Below are 16,485 nucleotides of genomic sequence, written 5' to 3'. Positions count from 1 at the left end.
CTTTCTATTGATAAATGTAGAGATGAGAGACTAGTATCTTTTCACTTAACTGGCTTTCCATTTACCTTATCTTTTTTGTTTTTAAATATTTTATTTATTATTGTTGATTTATTTTGGAGAGAGAGAGAGCACACGCGGGGGAGGGACAGAGAGAGGTGGGAGATACAGAATCCGAAGCAGGCTCCAGGCTCTGAGCTGTCAGCACAGACCCCGACGCAAGCCTCCAACCCACAAGCCACAAGATCATGACCTGAGCCGAAGTCGGACGCTTAACCAACTGAGCCACCGAGATGCCCCTATGAATACATTTTTAGAAAAGGAGGAGCATGAAACTCAGTTTAAAAATAGGCAAAAGACTTGTACAGGGGTTTTACAAAAGAGAATTATCAGAACAGTCAATAATCATATAGGTCAGTTTGGGCTTCATGAAGCCGATGCCAAGGTGGGATTAGACATGTGAGGGGTCTACTGAGGGAAATGCCTATGGGGGGAATAAGGGGGTGGGGCAGAAGGTGGGGAGAGCCCTGGACTGCGGTGCAGGTTTGACATCTATAAAAGGAAACAGGGAAAGAAGAAGCATGATGTAGGAAGAACTTCAGATGCAGTGCCAAGCTGATCAGAGCCTCTTAAACAAAGGTTGGCTATCTGAGAAGCGCTCCTCTGGGCAGATATGGCTTAACTCTAGTATCTCTGCCCTGCTTTGTCTTTGACTGGAAGCAGCACATTTTCTGGGGAAAAGGTGGCCTAGGCATGAGCATCGTGGCAGACATGATATGAAGCCACTGCAAGCTGTCAGTCAGCTATGTTCCCTGCAGAAGATTCCCTTGAGGTGAGATTTTAATTAGTGCAGCCCCATGGCCTCAGCGTCTGAAAAGATGTTCAACGTCATCACTCATCAGAAATCTACAAATTAAAGCAACCACGAGATACCTATATCACCGGGATGATTTCTATGTAAAGGGTGATACCAAATTACCAAACGCCGGTAAGGACTGGAAGTTACCAGAACTTAATTCGGTGCTGGTGGCAGTGTAAACTTGCTCAACTGTTTTGTAAAAGAGTTGGGGAGTTTTTGATGAAGTTCAGCATACACCTGCCCTGTGGCCCAGCAAGTCCACTCCTTGCATCTAGCCAAGAGAGATGAACAGCTCTAGCCACCAAAAGACATACACAAAAGGATGGCTTGAGCCAGTATCGCTAAAAACTGGCCACAACTCCACTGTCCATCAGTAGGTGAATGGTTGTGTAGTTTATACTTTGGAGTGCTACACGGAATAAAAATGAACAAACTGCTGACACACATGACGACATGGACCAATGTCACAGCATTTCCTGAGTGACATAAGCCAGACACAAAAGGGTAAGCCAGACACAAAAGGGTAAGCTTGTTGTTTTGAAATCCAAGAACTGGCAAAACAACCCTATGAGGACAGCAGTCACCATTGGGGGAGTATTGACTGGGAAGTGGCATGAAGAACCTTCTGGGGCAACTGAAATGTTCTTTTATCTTTAGTTGGTGGTCTCACGGCTGTATGTACACCTATGTAAAAATTTACTAAGTTCTTTTCTTGAGATGGAACAATTTAAATGATTTCTGTATAACTTAATATGTAATATATAGTAGTATATAACTTAATTAACTTATTGTACATAAATAACTGACACCTAAGTTTTTTAAAAAAGTGTCTTTCTTTCACAAAGTGTTTGAGAATAGGGGCGCCTGGGTGGCTCCGGCGGTTAAGCATCTGACTTCAGCTCAGGTCATGATCTCACAATTCGTGAGTTCAAGCCCCATGTTTGGCTCGGAGCCTGGAGCCTGCCTCAGATTCTGTGTCTCCCTGTCTCTCTGCCCCTCCCCCACTTGTGCTCTGTCTCTGTCACTTAAAAATAAATAAACATTAAAAATTTTTAAAAATTTAATTATTTTTGAGAGAGAGAAAGAGACAGAGTGGGAGTGGGGGAGGGACAGAGAGAGAGGGAGACACAGAATCTGAAGCAGGCTCCAGGCTCTGAGCTGTCGGCACAGAGCCCGATGTCGGGCTCGAACCACAAACCATGAGCTCATGACCTGGGCCAAGTCGGACGCTTAACCGACTGAGTCACCCCCCAAAAAAGGTTTTTAAAGTGTTGGAGAACCAACTGGATGACCAACACAGAGTGAGGAATTTTAATATACTGGCAAGTAAGATTTTATTTATTCCCCAAACATTTGCAGATAGTCTGTGTGTGCCAAGACACGTGCTGGGGGCTAGCAATGCGGAAACAACTGACTTCATCCATTCCCTCTATGAGGAAAGGAGAAAGGAGCTGATGTTCACTATGTCGAGCCACCATCATGGGTTAGGAGGACTAGATCTTTACGACAAACTTGTGAAGTGGACATCACAGCATAAGCCAGGAAAAGTATCATGAGCATAAAGTGGAAGAGCTGGTCTTTAAACCTGGATGCAGGAGCTCCAGAAGCAACCCCCTTTCTATCACATATGCTTCCTCTACTTGTAAAGATGCTATCGTCGCATTTTGAGCAGAGTTACACATACAAGGTAGAAGAGGGGGACCATGGGGACGGGAAAACTGATGACAGATGCTTGTTCTGTCACATGTGAAGCACCAGTTTGCTCTAAAAGGGGGAGGCGAATTTAGACTGGAAGACAGGGGACCCCTCTGCACTCTTTGCCCTCCTTCCTACAGATGCCCATTCAACCCAATGCATGTTGATGGTGTGGCTACTCTGTGCTACCGCAGGATGCAGTACAAACGAACACACGAGAGCGTGTTTTTCTTACCGTCTCCCATGACTGATGGCAAATGCTAAGAGTTCTTGAGTCCATCTTTAGGGAATCTTTGTACTGTTTAATAATCTGAAGGCAGCTATTTATACCACCCTGCTGGTGGCTAAGAATTGTGTGAGAATCTTCTGTTCTCCGTACCCAAGATATGACCCGCCCAATAAAATGGTGCTGATGTCAGAATGGCCTTTATTCCTCTATGGGGGCCAAATACCTTCTGGGCCTAGAAGTGACACGTAGGGACACTGTGCAAAAAAAAAACAAACCCATCAGTATTACGACCTAATGTCAGGTCAGGTCCGAACACACCCGTACAAAATTCTGAAGTCTGAGTTTCCAGTCCGTAGTCCTTGCTCGAAACTTTTCTTCATCGAGGGGAGATATCCAGTGTAGTATTAAGTATGCGTCATTCAAAAGCAGTAAACCAAGAGACGGCTCAACCTGGTAACAGAAAGCTAAATGGCAACTATGATATTTAGTAAGCCTTTTGCACGAAAGAAATAGTCAACACGTGAGCCCCTGTGAGAAGTAAGCTACGGGTGAGGTAAAATTGACCTTTTGCTCCTTTTTGGTGGTGTGCTCAATGAATACATCTGGTTTCCTAGGAGTCAGGAAGGTGACCTCTGGGTTTAGACTGCCTGCGTGGGAATCCTGACATCAGTCACTGCCTCTGTCCCCTTGGTCGGTCACTCTTTGCCTCTCTTCCCTCATCTCTCCAGGGAGGTTCTCCCCATTTCTCCACGGAGTCCATTGTAAGGGCTAAATGAGATATGCATGCAAAGGAATTAGAACTCATAAATGTTGGGTATCATCATTGACAGGCTGGAAATTTTAATCCTTTCTGTTCCTGCAAAGGAAACCAGATCCCCGCATTTTGCTTTCTAAAGTCTTAACATGATCGTGGCAAGAACAGGGTATAGACATGAGGTCCAAGCATGAGTTTTGCTACAAAATGTGATCATTGTTTGGGTCCACCGCCCATGAGCCTAATTTCGGGACGGTAAGTATGAAGTTCCGGAAAGAACCAGGATATCAAGGCAATGGGGAGAGAGGAACATTCAGACAAAATTGTCTGAGTGCTTTATAGTTAAATGAAGGGACAGGGCCATTTAATCCGGGAGTTCCAAACGAAGATATATAAATACATGGGAGTGAGTAGGGAACGGAATCACCAGAGACTCCTATCCTGAGGTCCTCTATACCTGTATTAATTAGCTAATTCAATTTGCATGCAGATTTGAGCGCAAATGGCACATTAGGAAAACAAATGTTATGGTAGATAGCAAATAATTAGCTTGGGAATTTGTTTCAGTCAGCTCGAGCTGCCATAACACAGTGCCATAGGCTGGGTGGCTTACACAACAGACTTTAGTTTCTCACAGTTCCGGAAACTCTAAGTCCCAGATCGAGACGCCAGCCAACTGGCAAACTCCCTCTTCCCAGCTCGTAGACTGCCAACTTCCATCTATGTCCTCATATGACAGAGAGCGAGCAAGCGAAACACACAGAAGAGTCTCTCCAGTATCTCTAATAAGGGCGCTAATCCCTTCATGGAGGGCCTCATCCTCAAGACCTTATCGAAACCTAACTATGGCCCAGTGGCCCCACCCCCAAATACCGTCACACTGGGAAGCAGAGCTTCATCATAGGAATTTGGGGAGACACAATTCAGTCCACAGAATGAATGGAATTAATGTCCTGAACAGGGCTTTGCTCCATACCTGTGTTCTTCAGCTCTGTTAACATGGTTTGGATGGAGTGAGGTAGTTGGTATTTTGTACTGTACATGCACACTGTTGGGTAGGGCGTACAGCCTAAAAGCAAAATCACTCAGGTGGGGAGAATGTCTCCATCTACCACTTAGCCCTTGGTCCAGCTGTTCTATCAAGACGTTAGCAATGATGAAAGTGGCAGGAATTGGGTCATCTCGAAAAAAGCATGAGGACGGAGAGGGACTGCTTATACGTGCATGCAGAGCTCCGGGTGGGCACACACAGAATCCAGGTGACTCTTCCTCCCCAGCCAGTCCTTCATGCTGCCTTCTGGCCGCTGGACTGAAGAAGAAGTGTTGAGGGTTGGCAGGAGGTGTAGGGGGAGAAGGGAGAAGAAAAGAGGAAGGGGAGGGAAGGATCGGGCAATTAGCATAAAAGTGAGAAAGCAGAACTAAAAGGCAAGAAACCACAGAGAGAAGAGCCTCGCAGCCCCTGGCCCACCTGAGCTCTTCTCTGGGTCTTGGGAGGGTCGGTCCCGTCCTCAGCACCAGGCACCAGCGGTGTCTGAAGGAACCCACTGACCGAGAGCCAGAAGGAGGCTGCCTGCATGCAGGAAGAAACTTCCAGATGCCAGGAGGGGCGCTAAGCTCCGCAGCGCTGAGCCCCCTGGCTACAGCAGAGGAGAGGCTCTGTCTGCTCTACGGAAGACTTCTGCTTCGAATGAAGGTGGAAGTCATCCAGGAAAGGGGGGGAAGTTCTGAAGGGGGAAGTGAAGAGCTCAGAGAGCTCCATCTTTTGAAGGGGATGCTCTGGGCTACCCAGGAAGGCCGCCTCAGATCTTCATCAAAAGAGTTATGAACTCCCCTTCTTCTCTCGTTGTTGGACCGAGCAAATCCCTAACCTCGCACCGCCCGCCCTTCATCCCGAAGCAGGTGAAGCTGGGGAGAGAACCAGGAGGGGGTGGCGGATTAGGTAAGAAGTGAGAAGTGGCAGACGGGCACTGGGTAAAGACAGGAGACTGTGGGAGTGTGTCGCTGAATGGATCATTAGTCTGGCGTGAGACCGGGGCCTCTTGTCCTGAGAAACCACATCCCCCTGTAGCTTCTGGGCCACTTCCTGTGCTGCTTGCCCAGAAAAAAATCACCCTCATGAACCTCACTTCCTCGTCTGCTCTGCTTTGCAGACTGGTAAGTCAGGGGACAGGGACAGAACCTGCCTGAGCCACGGCATTTTGGCATATAACCATCCCCCAAATCATGATGCCATAGGCGCCATGTTTCTCCGGGGGAGATCTGTCCAGGTTGAACGCCTGGGGTAGCATTTCTCGTGGCAAGTCAGATGAAGTCCAACGGAGCGGGCTTGTCAGGTGGTCAGGTGACACACGGTCAGGAGGGAGCACTGACAGGTCAGCTAACAGGAGCAGGATTTCAAAGAGATCTAGAGGTTAGGTTGACGGATCCCCGGGAACAGGATGCAAGCTGGAATCCAGAGTTAAGTTCAAGCAATTAGATGCACCAGGTAGGGGAGACGTGAGTTCTTGCGTGAAAAATGAAAGCCGTGGTTCTGGTTGATTGCACGCTTGATGTGAGTTCCTAGTGTGACACGTTTGTTAGAAAGCAGAGAGAAATTCTGTGTTGCCTTATGTTGCATGTATATAGTGGTCGTATCCCAAATAAAGGAGATAATTATCCCACAGGATTCTTCATGCTGAATTCTGTTTGAGATGCCTCGGATTAAGCAAGTGTTCATTGAAAAGCATTGGTGAGGGGGTCCGGAGGGGGAGGGAAGTGACTGCAGCGGACGGAGCGGGCTCCCTGAGGACCAGTAATACGGGCGGATGTGGGGAGGATGAGGCAGCCATATTCAAATATTTGAAAGTGACACTGAAAAGAATGAAGTGTATTATGTGTCACTCTAGATTACAAATAAGTGGAAGTTTCAGACAGAAAGACAGATTTCTCCTCAATATACGTTAGAATCAACTGGCATTTTGAGATACCCTAAGAGAGAATTTGCTGTGACTTGAAGTCCCCATGCTGAATCCATTAGGGATGAAGTGGAGGGGATCAGGTGGGCACACTAAGGTGACTTTAGTCCCTTCCCTCTACAGCTTAATGTGTTTCACTTACTAGGTATTTCTGAATATCTATGCACCGTGGTGAGCAAAACAGAGGTAGTTCCTTTGGCACCTACGTGTATAATCTATGAAGGGGAGACAATCAGCAAGGAAATAGACCACTTACTGCAAACTACATGTTATGCAGAGAGCAAACAGGGAGTGGAGGCAGAGAGTAGCAAGGAAGGAGCTCTTTAGATTAAGTAGTCATGGAAAGTCTCACTGAGGTGACACTTCAGCTGAGACCAGAAGACCAAGGGGCTAGGCTTTTAAAGAACTAGGGCCAGGCACCTGGGTGGCTCAGTCGGTTGGTTAAGTGTCCGACTTTGGCTCAGATCAGGATCTCGCGGTTTGTGGGTTTGCTCTGTGCTGACAGCTCAGAGCCCGGAGCCTGCTTTGGATTCTGTCTCCCTCGATCTCTGCTCCCCCTGCCCCCCCCCCCCGACTCACGCTCTGTCTCTCAAAAATGAATAAGCGTTAAACAAAAACAAAAACAAAAACCCAACTAGGGAAAGATTCCAGGCAGGAAGTATAACACAGTGCTTGCTTCAGCTGCACATATATTAAAATTGCAACAATACGCACATTAGCCTGGCCCCTGCGCAAGGATTACATGCAAATTCGCGAGGTAGGTGATCCATAACTTTCGTTCCACTCACAGCTAACCACAGAGGGTTATCCAAGCTTCTCCCCTTCCACAGGAACTTATGACCTCTGGTTAACTGTCTAGCTCTGCTCAAATATGGAATATACGACCAGGCAACCTTGCTCGTGCAAAAATTATCCCTGGTTGGCAAATTAACATTAATCTTCTTTGAGTGTGGGAAAAGGGAAGAAAGGGAAAGACAGGAAAGCAAAAGACAAGAAAAGACAAGTCAAGAAAAGCACAACGTGAACAACGGTCCTAAGGTAAGACAAAGCCAGGCGGCAGCGAGGCAGGAAGCGCAGGTCAGAACGGCTGGAGCTCAGGAGGTGAGGAGGGGAATGGCAGAGGGGAGAGAGGGAAGTAGATGGGGCCAAGGTCACATGGGGCCCCACATGAGCCAGGCTGAGAGTTTCAACTTTTTTCTAAATTCCATGGAAAGCGATGGAAGCATTTTAAGCAAAGAGCAACAGAATCCAATTCATGTTTTTGCATGAAGTGCTCAACCGACTGAGCCACCCGGGTGCCCCGCGGAATTTTTTTTAAAATAATAAATAGAGTAACACATGAGCGTTGTAGAAAATAAAAATAAAACCCAGACCCATCTCCCAATCCAGCCTCGCAGAGCCACACTCTTAAAAGTTAACAGTCTGTTGTAGTGAAAGAGTATTTTTCACATGACCATGATCGGAGTGCATATACAATTGTGTTGGGGCAACTCGGTGGCTGAGTCAGTTAAGCGTCCCACTTCGGCTCAAGTCATGATCTCACAGTTTGTGGGTTCAAGCCCTGCGTCGGGCTCTGTGCTGACAGCTCAGAGCCTGGAGCCTGCTCTGGATTCTGCATCTTCCTCTCTCTCTGTCCCTTCCTGCTTGTGTTCTGTCTGTCTCTCTCAAAAATAAATACATATTAAAAAAATTATATACAATTGTGTTACTTAACATAATTACAAATGTTACTATTTCTTTGATCTCCTTGGATTTATAAGAATTGATGTCATTTTTTACTTAGGTTTTAGTTTAAGTTCCCTACAGATCTTTAAAGGAAAGAGCCTTTCAAAACCACTGAAAATGAGAAAGATAATGACTGGTAAGCACAGGCAAAGGAGCTCAACATTGAGCCATAAGGAAATGCAAATTAAAACCCAGAGGAGAAACCCCTTCACCACAACCAGAAGGAGTAGCATCAAAAAGGCAGACAATAACAAGTGTTGGTGAGAATGTACAGAAGCTGAAGAAACCTTTACACGCTGCTCGTAAGAAAATAAAATGTCATGGCCACTTTGGAAAACACTTTGGCGATTTCTTAAAAACTTAAACATAAATTTACCACACGACCAGAAATTCCACTCACAGGTATTTACCTAAGAGGAATGAAAACTCTGTCCACACAAAGACTTGTTAAGGTTCATAACAACATTATTCCTAATAATCCCAAAGGGAAAACAACCCAAATGTCTATCAGCTGATGAATGAGAACAACAGAATACTCTTTGGCAATAAAAAGAATGAACTAATGATAACATGCTAAGACATGGACGAAACTCAAAAGCATTATGCCACATGAGAGAAGACAGGCAATCGATTACAAGTTGTATATTCCATTTACATGAAATCTCCAGAAAGGAGAAATTTACAGACAGAAAGCACATCAGTGGTCTCTTGCTGCTGGGGGTGTTAAGTGAGGATTACTATACACAGGTTCCAGGGAAATTTGGGAGGGGGGTCGCAGAAACGTTCTAAAACTGGATTGTGGTCATGGCTGCACAACTTTATAGGTTTACTAAAAAAGTACTGAATTGTACACTTACTAAAAAACCACAACAAAGAAGTAGTTGAAGGAGGGCACAATTTGAACCAGTTTGGGGACATTTTAAGACCGGTGAAATTGGGAACCTAATCAAGAATATTGGTGCAATAAAAGAATTTGTACAGTCTCTTGGCTTTTCTAAAAAATTTTTTTTGGTGTTTTATTTATTTTTGAGAGAGACAGAGAGAGAATAGCAGGGGATGGGTGGATAGAGAGGGAGATACAGAATCCTAAGCAGGCTCCATGCTCTGAGCTGTCAGCACAGAGTCTGACGTGGGGCTCGAACTCACAGACCATGAGATCATGACCTGAGCTGAAGTCAGATGCTTAACCAACTGAGCCACCCAAGCACCCAAGGTATCTTGGCTTTTCAAATGATAAACCAGATTTATCCTTAACATAATATTCTGACTGTGCTAATGTCAAAGGATAAGGTTAAAATGGTCATATATTTGAAAGGCACAAAATGAAAGGAAAGTGAATTACCATTACATATCCTTAAACAAACAAACAAAAAGAAACAGCAGGAGGCACTTGTGTTTGGTTTTTATGTTCATATGTCGCCACCTAGTGGTCATTTATAAGATGGCACAACTTGCTTCACTTTTTTAAATCTTTGTCGAGCCCTATACCACAAATATCTGAACGCTTGGCTATGCGTAGGTTAAATATCTGAATGAATCACTGAATCATTTATACTTCGTAAAAATACTTTAGTGGCAAGAACTGGACTGGGAGTCTCAAAAAATGGCTTCCAGCCCCTGATCTGTCTGGTGTTTGAGCCAGAACAAGATTAATCTATGGGCCCTATCTGGTCCGAAAGTTCAGGCAGAGGCTCTGTAAGATAGTGGTTAGGAGCATGACCTTCCAGTAAGCTCCTACCTACCCTGAACTTTGGTGCCCTACTCTTTAAAATGGGGATAAAAGAACATCCACTGCCAAGGTAGGTGTGAGAACCAAGTGTGAAAACACACATAAAAGCATGTCTCCCAGAATCCACTTCAGAAAACGGGCAGGCTGCAGTTACGTAAGGGTTTCCTCCCGTGACTACGTGCCTCATGGGCACAAATCCTTTATCTGACATTTCAAAGTGGTTACTTCTCCCCACCCCAAACCAGTGACATAAGCAAAAAACCCAGAAAGATACAAGTTCCCAGAAAACAAACTATGTTTATTAGAAGTATCAGCCAATTGGGAAAACACGTTTGACCAATGTAATTATTAAAATGAATGAAGCCAAAGTCTGCACAGGGCCGGAATTTTACAAATAACTTAGAATTACCGATTATTTTTTAAAAATACAGAGTGGCAAGGATGTCAAGAGGCGACTGATCTAGCTGGTACCATCGCGTGAGTATCTTACAGTGACTGACGGGTTTAACGTATGCTAGCCGGTACTATGCTGAGCGGAGAAAAGAGAATTCTTTCATTTTCCCAAGGATTAAAATAAGTGTTGGCACAAGGGGGTGTTAATGGCATAGGCCAGGGAGCCAGTCTGCACAAGAATCCACACCATCCGAAACTTAAGAGTTGCTACAATTTAACTCCTTCACCCATTATGTTTCCCTAGGATGTCAAAACATTGAGATGATTCTAGCTTTTATTTGCCAGGCAGGTGTTTTGGCATTGCTTATAAATTAATTTTTTTTTGTTGTTTTTAACAGCTTTATTGAGGGATAACTTAGATACCATAGAATTCCCTAATACATAGGGTTGTCCAAGTCTTGGTAAATGTATACAGTTATGCAGTCATTACCACAATTCGGTTTTAGAACAACTCCATCATACACTTTGCATTTGACCAGCCCTATAGGGAAAGAATTTACTGCATCATTAACTTGTGAGTTTAAACATCTAGCCCTAGAACCTAGCCTAGGCATTCCTTTTGAATAAATTTAGTAAATTAACTAAAACTCTCAACCTCACTGAAAATAGAAGTCAATGTAGCACATTCTTTCCAGGGTCTGCAGGCTAGTTATACAAAGTAAACATATAAGAATAAAAGTGAACATACGTAAGCTTATATATGTGTATATTTTGAAAAGTGTGTATTATAGAATTCATTACAGTTTATGCCAGCATTACGGCCACATCCGACCCAAGGACAACCTTATTTGTTTTCTCACTCTTATAAATATGGTTATCAACCCTCTGGAGCCTAAACATTTTGATCTGGCATAGTCCAAATTTACGGAAGAAATACTCTCCCCCTTTTTTTTTTAATTTGGCTGTGATTAAATCAATCGTAGAGCTTATTAACTAGCCCCACAGAGTTTATTAACTCCACCCATCTTGACGTTGAATACCATTTTATTATTTAAGTGCTCATTCAATATGCACTAATGCAGTCTCCTTCATGATACTAAGTTCCTTGCGGTTAGAAAAATAGTTTCAAACTCTGTGTGAATAAATTTTATTTTTTTCTCAAGCACCTAGCTCACACTGGGCCCACAAAAAGCTATTTAATAAGTACTTGTTCAAATCCATCTTTATTGCAATACATCTCTTGATTTCTATTCCTCCCTTTCTGCTAACTAGTAGTTCTGATTACATTTCAAATTCAGTTCCCTTTCTTTTACTTAACGTCATTCTCGATTTTTGAAAAGTTTCTTTTGAGAGAGAGAGAGAGAGTGCATGAGCAAACGGGAGGGAGAGGGAGAGAGAATTCCAAGTAGGCTTGGTGCTGATGGGGGAGGAGGGTAAGCCCCGCCTGGGGCTCCATCTCATCAACCGTTAGAGATCCTGATCTGAGCCAAAATCAAGAGTCAGGAGGCTTACCAACGGAACCTCCAGGCACCCCTTAATTTTTTTTTTAACACTACAAAAGCATACTAATAGAATACGAAGAGTACACCAAAGGTAATCTACTTCTATCGTTTCCATTCCGACTCTTAACAACTCAGGTCTCCTGCACTAAGAGGACCTAGGGAACATTCAGCACACACAGGATGCAGCTGGGCAGACTCCTGGGTCGCCCACTAATTCTGTGACCTTGGGTCAGTCCCTCAAACTTCTGTGAACCTCAGGACCTTCCGTATACTGCCCATCTCACCAGGCTGTCGAGTCAAGAGAGATGTGTATGTGTGAGCACTCTGCGAAGTCTAAAGCTTCGACGCAAACTTAAAGCATTACTGGGGGGTCTTAACAGAAGTCTTCGCGCCTGCTCTCCTCCCTCCCCCCGCCCCCCGACGACGCGCCCAGTAGCCCGCACCCCGCCTCGCCCCAGCCCTGGAAAGGGGTTCACAGGCTCCCTCCGCGGTGGCAGCCTCTCCGGGCCTACCCCCCCCGCCCCCGCAAGAGACCGAGCGCCAGGCCCGGCTCCGAGACCACCGCGAAGCTCCAGGCGCCGTCCGCCTCCGGGAGAAGGGAGCCCTCCTTGCAGAGCTCCCCTCTGCAGTTGCAACGCGCGCTCCCTCCAGGGCCGCCTCTAGGGCTTAGTTACAAACTGGAGTCGTCCCCGGCCTTAACCTTGCCCTTGCCTCTCCCAGCCACAGCCAAGCGATACCCCCCCGCCCCCCGCGGAAAGCCCAGCTCCGAGAGTCCCGCCAGCTACGGCCACGCCCCACCATTTAAACTCCGAGTTCCCGCGAAGGCGGTGGGGGAAGGCCACGCGCGGTGAATTATGGGGGCCGAGCCTGCAGAAGCGGGATGCTGATTGGCTGCTGAGCGAGGAGGGCGGAGTAAAAGGCGGAAGAAGGCGTCGGGGCCCGGCTCCGTGCAATTGGAGACTGGAGCGGTCATGGAAGCAGTTAGGTGCTCGCAGCACGGTAAGGGCCCGATCTTTTAGGGGTTCCCGGGGTCTCTCGGTCTCGCGTGGCGTAATCGCTATCAACTTGCTCTTTTCAGGAACCATCTGCTTTCTCAAGACTGGCGTCCGCGATGGTCCGAATAAAGGAAGGAGCTTCTATGTGTGCCCGGCGAACCCTTGCGGCTTCGTGCTGGCGGTCGAGTAAGTCTCGAGCTGGGCACGACCGCCTGTCACCGCCGGCTCCCCTCTGCCCGGCGCCACAGGCACCAGGAGAGGTGGGGACCCCGGTCTCTGCGGCCAGGGCCCTTTAAGTGGTTGATAACCCCAGGGCAGCGTGGGGGTTCGGGAGACGCTCTGTACCTGCTAGCTTACTCACCCTCGGGGCCGCCGTTTCCCTCTTCTGTAAGATGGAGCGTGGGGCCTCCGTTTCCCCCCTCCTGTAAGATGGAGCGTCAGCTACATCTGGAACCTTCAGTTTCTTTCGCTTGTCAGGCCTTCTGCTCGGACATTGTTGCTTCTCCCTGCCAAATGAGGACATGCAGGCACAGTGGAAAGTAATTGGTTCCTGTTTTGCACGAATTTTAAGCCGAACTTGTTTTTATTTTATATTTTTTAAATTTTTAAAAAAAATTTTTTAAATGTTTATTTATTTCTAGGAGACAGAGAGAGAGGGAGTCACAGACTGAAACAGGCTCCAGGCTCTGAGCTGGCAGTCAGCACAGAGCCCGACGTGGGGCTCGAACCCACGAACCGTGAGATCATGACCTAAGCGAAAGTCGGACGCTTAACCAACTAAGCCACCCAGGCACCCCGCCGAACTTGTTTTTAAATGGTTGAGGTTAAAACGCTCTGGGTGGTCAGATTATCAGCGCCCTTTTAAAATAGGAATCTGTGCAGTTAAGGGTGAGATTGATAATCCAAAGAAACAGGTTACTTTAGGGATTAATGCTGGAAAAAAAAAATCAAATATCTGACTCAGCACTCTGGTATTTATTTTTTAAATACAATTTATTGTCAAATTGGCTAACACACAGTGTGTAATGTCTGCTCTTGGGTTTTGGGGTAGATTCCCGTGGTTCATCGCTTACACATCAGCACTCTGGTATAAAATTGGAAGCTGAAAAGCTAATATTGTTCTCATAAAGTGTTAATGTTTTGACAGTACCAAGTGTCCACAGCCTGTGCGAATTTTTAAACTATCACATTAAACATTTTTCCTGCTCTCTACTGAACTTGGTAGAGACCAACTATCTCCTTCTAAAATAAGACACAGCATTGGTATCAATACTAGAAAATGAAGCATTTTTCAATGTGTTTATTAACCTATAGTTACCATAACACGATTTAGATGCTTTGTGTCTTTGTTGTGCTTTGAAACTAAAAGAAGGAATTGATGTATTTTTTCAGATTTGACAAATACACTCTTAGACAAAATAGTTTCTTAGCCCTCAAATAAGTTGTCTTTTTATTATGAAAGAAATTACTGGGATCCAGTTTAGTTAAATATGAAATGATTTTGAGAACAGTGTCAAATCTTAAGATGGACGGGGACAGGCCAGGGGCGCCTGAGTGGCTCAGTAGGTTGAGTGTCCAACTCTTGATTTCCGCTCAGGTCATGATCTCACTGTTGGTGGGATGGAGCCCCTCGATGGGGTCAATGCAATGCCACAGCGTGGGATTCTCTCTTTCCCTCTCTCTCTGCCTCTCCTCCGCTTGCTGGCTCTCAACATTTTAAAAAAGGCGGGGGGCGGGGGGGTGGCCCAGCCGGATAAACTATCAACAACATATCATTAAGTTGCGATTTGCTATTTATTTCGAATTTCTTTACTGAGTTTCTTAGGTTCTGGACCTAGGTCAAGTTTCATGCAACATAAAAGCATGTTCAAATTTGTAGGAATTAAGCACTAATGGTAGCATAAGGATCAGTTTTGTGTTAAAAGAAATATACTCTTGGGGCACCTGGCTGGCCGAGTTGGTAGAGCATGTGACTCTTGATTTTGGGGTTGTGAGTTCGAACCTCATGTTGGGTGTAGAGATTACTGAGAAATAACGTCTTAAAGAAAAGAAGCCCTTCTGTAGAATGCCATTTATGCAAGTGCACTGCTTTCAAACCAGTACACTATGACTTTGGACTTAATGACAGTTACTTGATAAACTTGACCTCTTTGGAACCTGTCTGGTTGCCAGAATTAAGCGAAACAAAGGAAGAAACAAGTGCTGTGACTCCAAGGAGAGTATTTTAGGTGTACACTCAAAATTATTTACCCTCAAATGCCATTTATATATTCTCTCGTGAGAAGTTAGAAGAGAAGAGTTAAAAACTGTGTGCCGGGCGTGAAGCAGGTTAGTGGAGCCTGTTCTTAGAGCAGGTGCGTGAACACCCCTGAGGGACAGAAAACAGGTCGTTACACACAAAGGGCTGATGGAAGAACTCCACAGCTAGGCTTCGACACTCCATGTCATTCCTGGCGGGATCTCACAATGTAGAGGTCGCACAACAGTACAATTTTAAGCTTTTGAGTCATCGGGAAAAAGATGTACTGATTGGCGTCCTGTTTTTGGGGAAGTGGGAAAAAAATGAAGGCTGCTGAATGAGCCTTTCCCCAGAGGATCATGCAGAGATGTAAAAATGTCTGGCATTTACAAACCCTTTGGAGGTCACACGTGTACTATTAGGTTTAAAACCCATAGTTAGGGGGTGCCTGGGTGGCTCAGTTGGTTAAGCGTCCGACTTTGGCTCGGGTCATGATCTCACGGTTCGTGGGTTCCAGCCCCACGTCTGGCTCTGTGCTGACAGCTCAGAGCCTGGAGCCTGCTTCGGATTCTGTGTGTGTGTGTGTGTCTTTCTCTCTCTCTCTCTCTCTCTCTCTCTGCCCCTACCCCACTCGTGCTCTGTCTCTCTCTCTCTCTCTCTCTCTCTCAAAAATAAATAAACATTAAAAAAAATAATAACGAAACCCATAGTTAGGATTTAATTTTAGAATGTTAATTTCCGGCATCCCCTAAAACAAAATTTCCTTTTCCCCCCCGCCTCTAGCATTCCTGTTTCTCATTGCTTATTGCACGAGGACTGCGTGGTAGCGCTTCAGGGTTTGCTCCTACCGCCCGGCAAGGAAGAATATAGGTAAGTGTCCAAAAGGAACATTTAAGTGTATTTGCTTCTTTCTTTTCCTGGAAGAGTTACAGCCAGCTGCGTTTTCCTCGGATTGACTGTTCCTTAAAGATCATTTTTAACAAACGGAATTTCTCTCTGTGTTGAGTGCCTTCCGAGCAGCCACCACCCTTGCTGAGCACCTGGTCAGTCTGAGAATCTGGTGAGTTTCCGAATCAACTGCTCCGCCTTCCTCCCTCTCTGGCTCTTAAGTAGCGGGTAACATCCACTTGCCAACTTGTCATTAACTTGCAGTAACTTGTCAACTTTTCCGTCCTCGTAATAGAATGAAGTAATGTCTCAAAATGTGTAAAGTATGTTAAGCATTCAATAAATGTTTGTTTCCCTTCTTTTTTATGAAAACGCAGAGGTAGGGCAAGGAAGTCTGTATAGGTGGCAGGCAATGTCTGTCATAGTATTGAAAAATAAGTAGGAATTCACTAGGGCTAGGAAAGGGGCCATATTTAACAGACTGATACCCTGCGTTGGGGCACAGAGTTAGGAAGTCATCAGGAAT

General features: G+C 45.5%; 1 protein-coding gene and 1 non-coding gene across 4 annotated transcripts in view; both read left to right on the top strand.

Moving 5' to 3' along the window:
- The first annotated feature begins 7,156 nt into the window (after positions 1 to 7,156).
- Positions 7,157 to 7,264, top strand: LOC120238787. Its single transcript, XR_005530313.1, has one exon. It is a non-coding gene; the product is annotated as a U6 spliceosomal RNA (small nuclear RNA).
- Positions 7,265 to 12,795: 5,531 nt separating this feature from the next.
- Positions 12,796 to 16,485, top strand: part of TTF2 (transcription termination factor 2) — a 39,026-nt gene continuing 35,336 nt past the window's right edge. For all 3 annotated transcript variants that reach the window (XM_039242763.1, XM_039242762.1, XM_039242764.1), the window contains exons 1-3: positions 12,796 to 12,836; positions 12,916 to 13,018; positions 15,855 to 15,941. In XM_039242763.1, coding sequence (XP_039098694.1) covers positions 12,809 to 12,836; positions 12,916 to 13,018; positions 15,855 to 15,941 — 218 coding nt within the window. In that variant the 5' untranslated portion in view covers positions 12,796 to 12,808. The remainder of the gene's footprint in view (positions 12,837 to 12,915; positions 13,019 to 15,854; positions 15,942 to 16,485) is intronic.

Source organism: Hyaena hyaena, unplaced genomic scaffold, assembly GCF_003009895.1.
Source record: "Hyaena hyaena isolate Hyena2069 unplaced genomic scaffold, ASM300989v1 scaffold_217, whole genome shotgun sequence".
Lineage (NCBI taxonomy): Eukaryota > Metazoa > Chordata > Mammalia > Carnivora > Hyaenidae > Hyaena > Hyaena hyaena.
The sequence above is the reverse complement of the archived record's forward strand: the minus strand, read 5'-3'. Positions and strand labels throughout refer to the sequence as shown.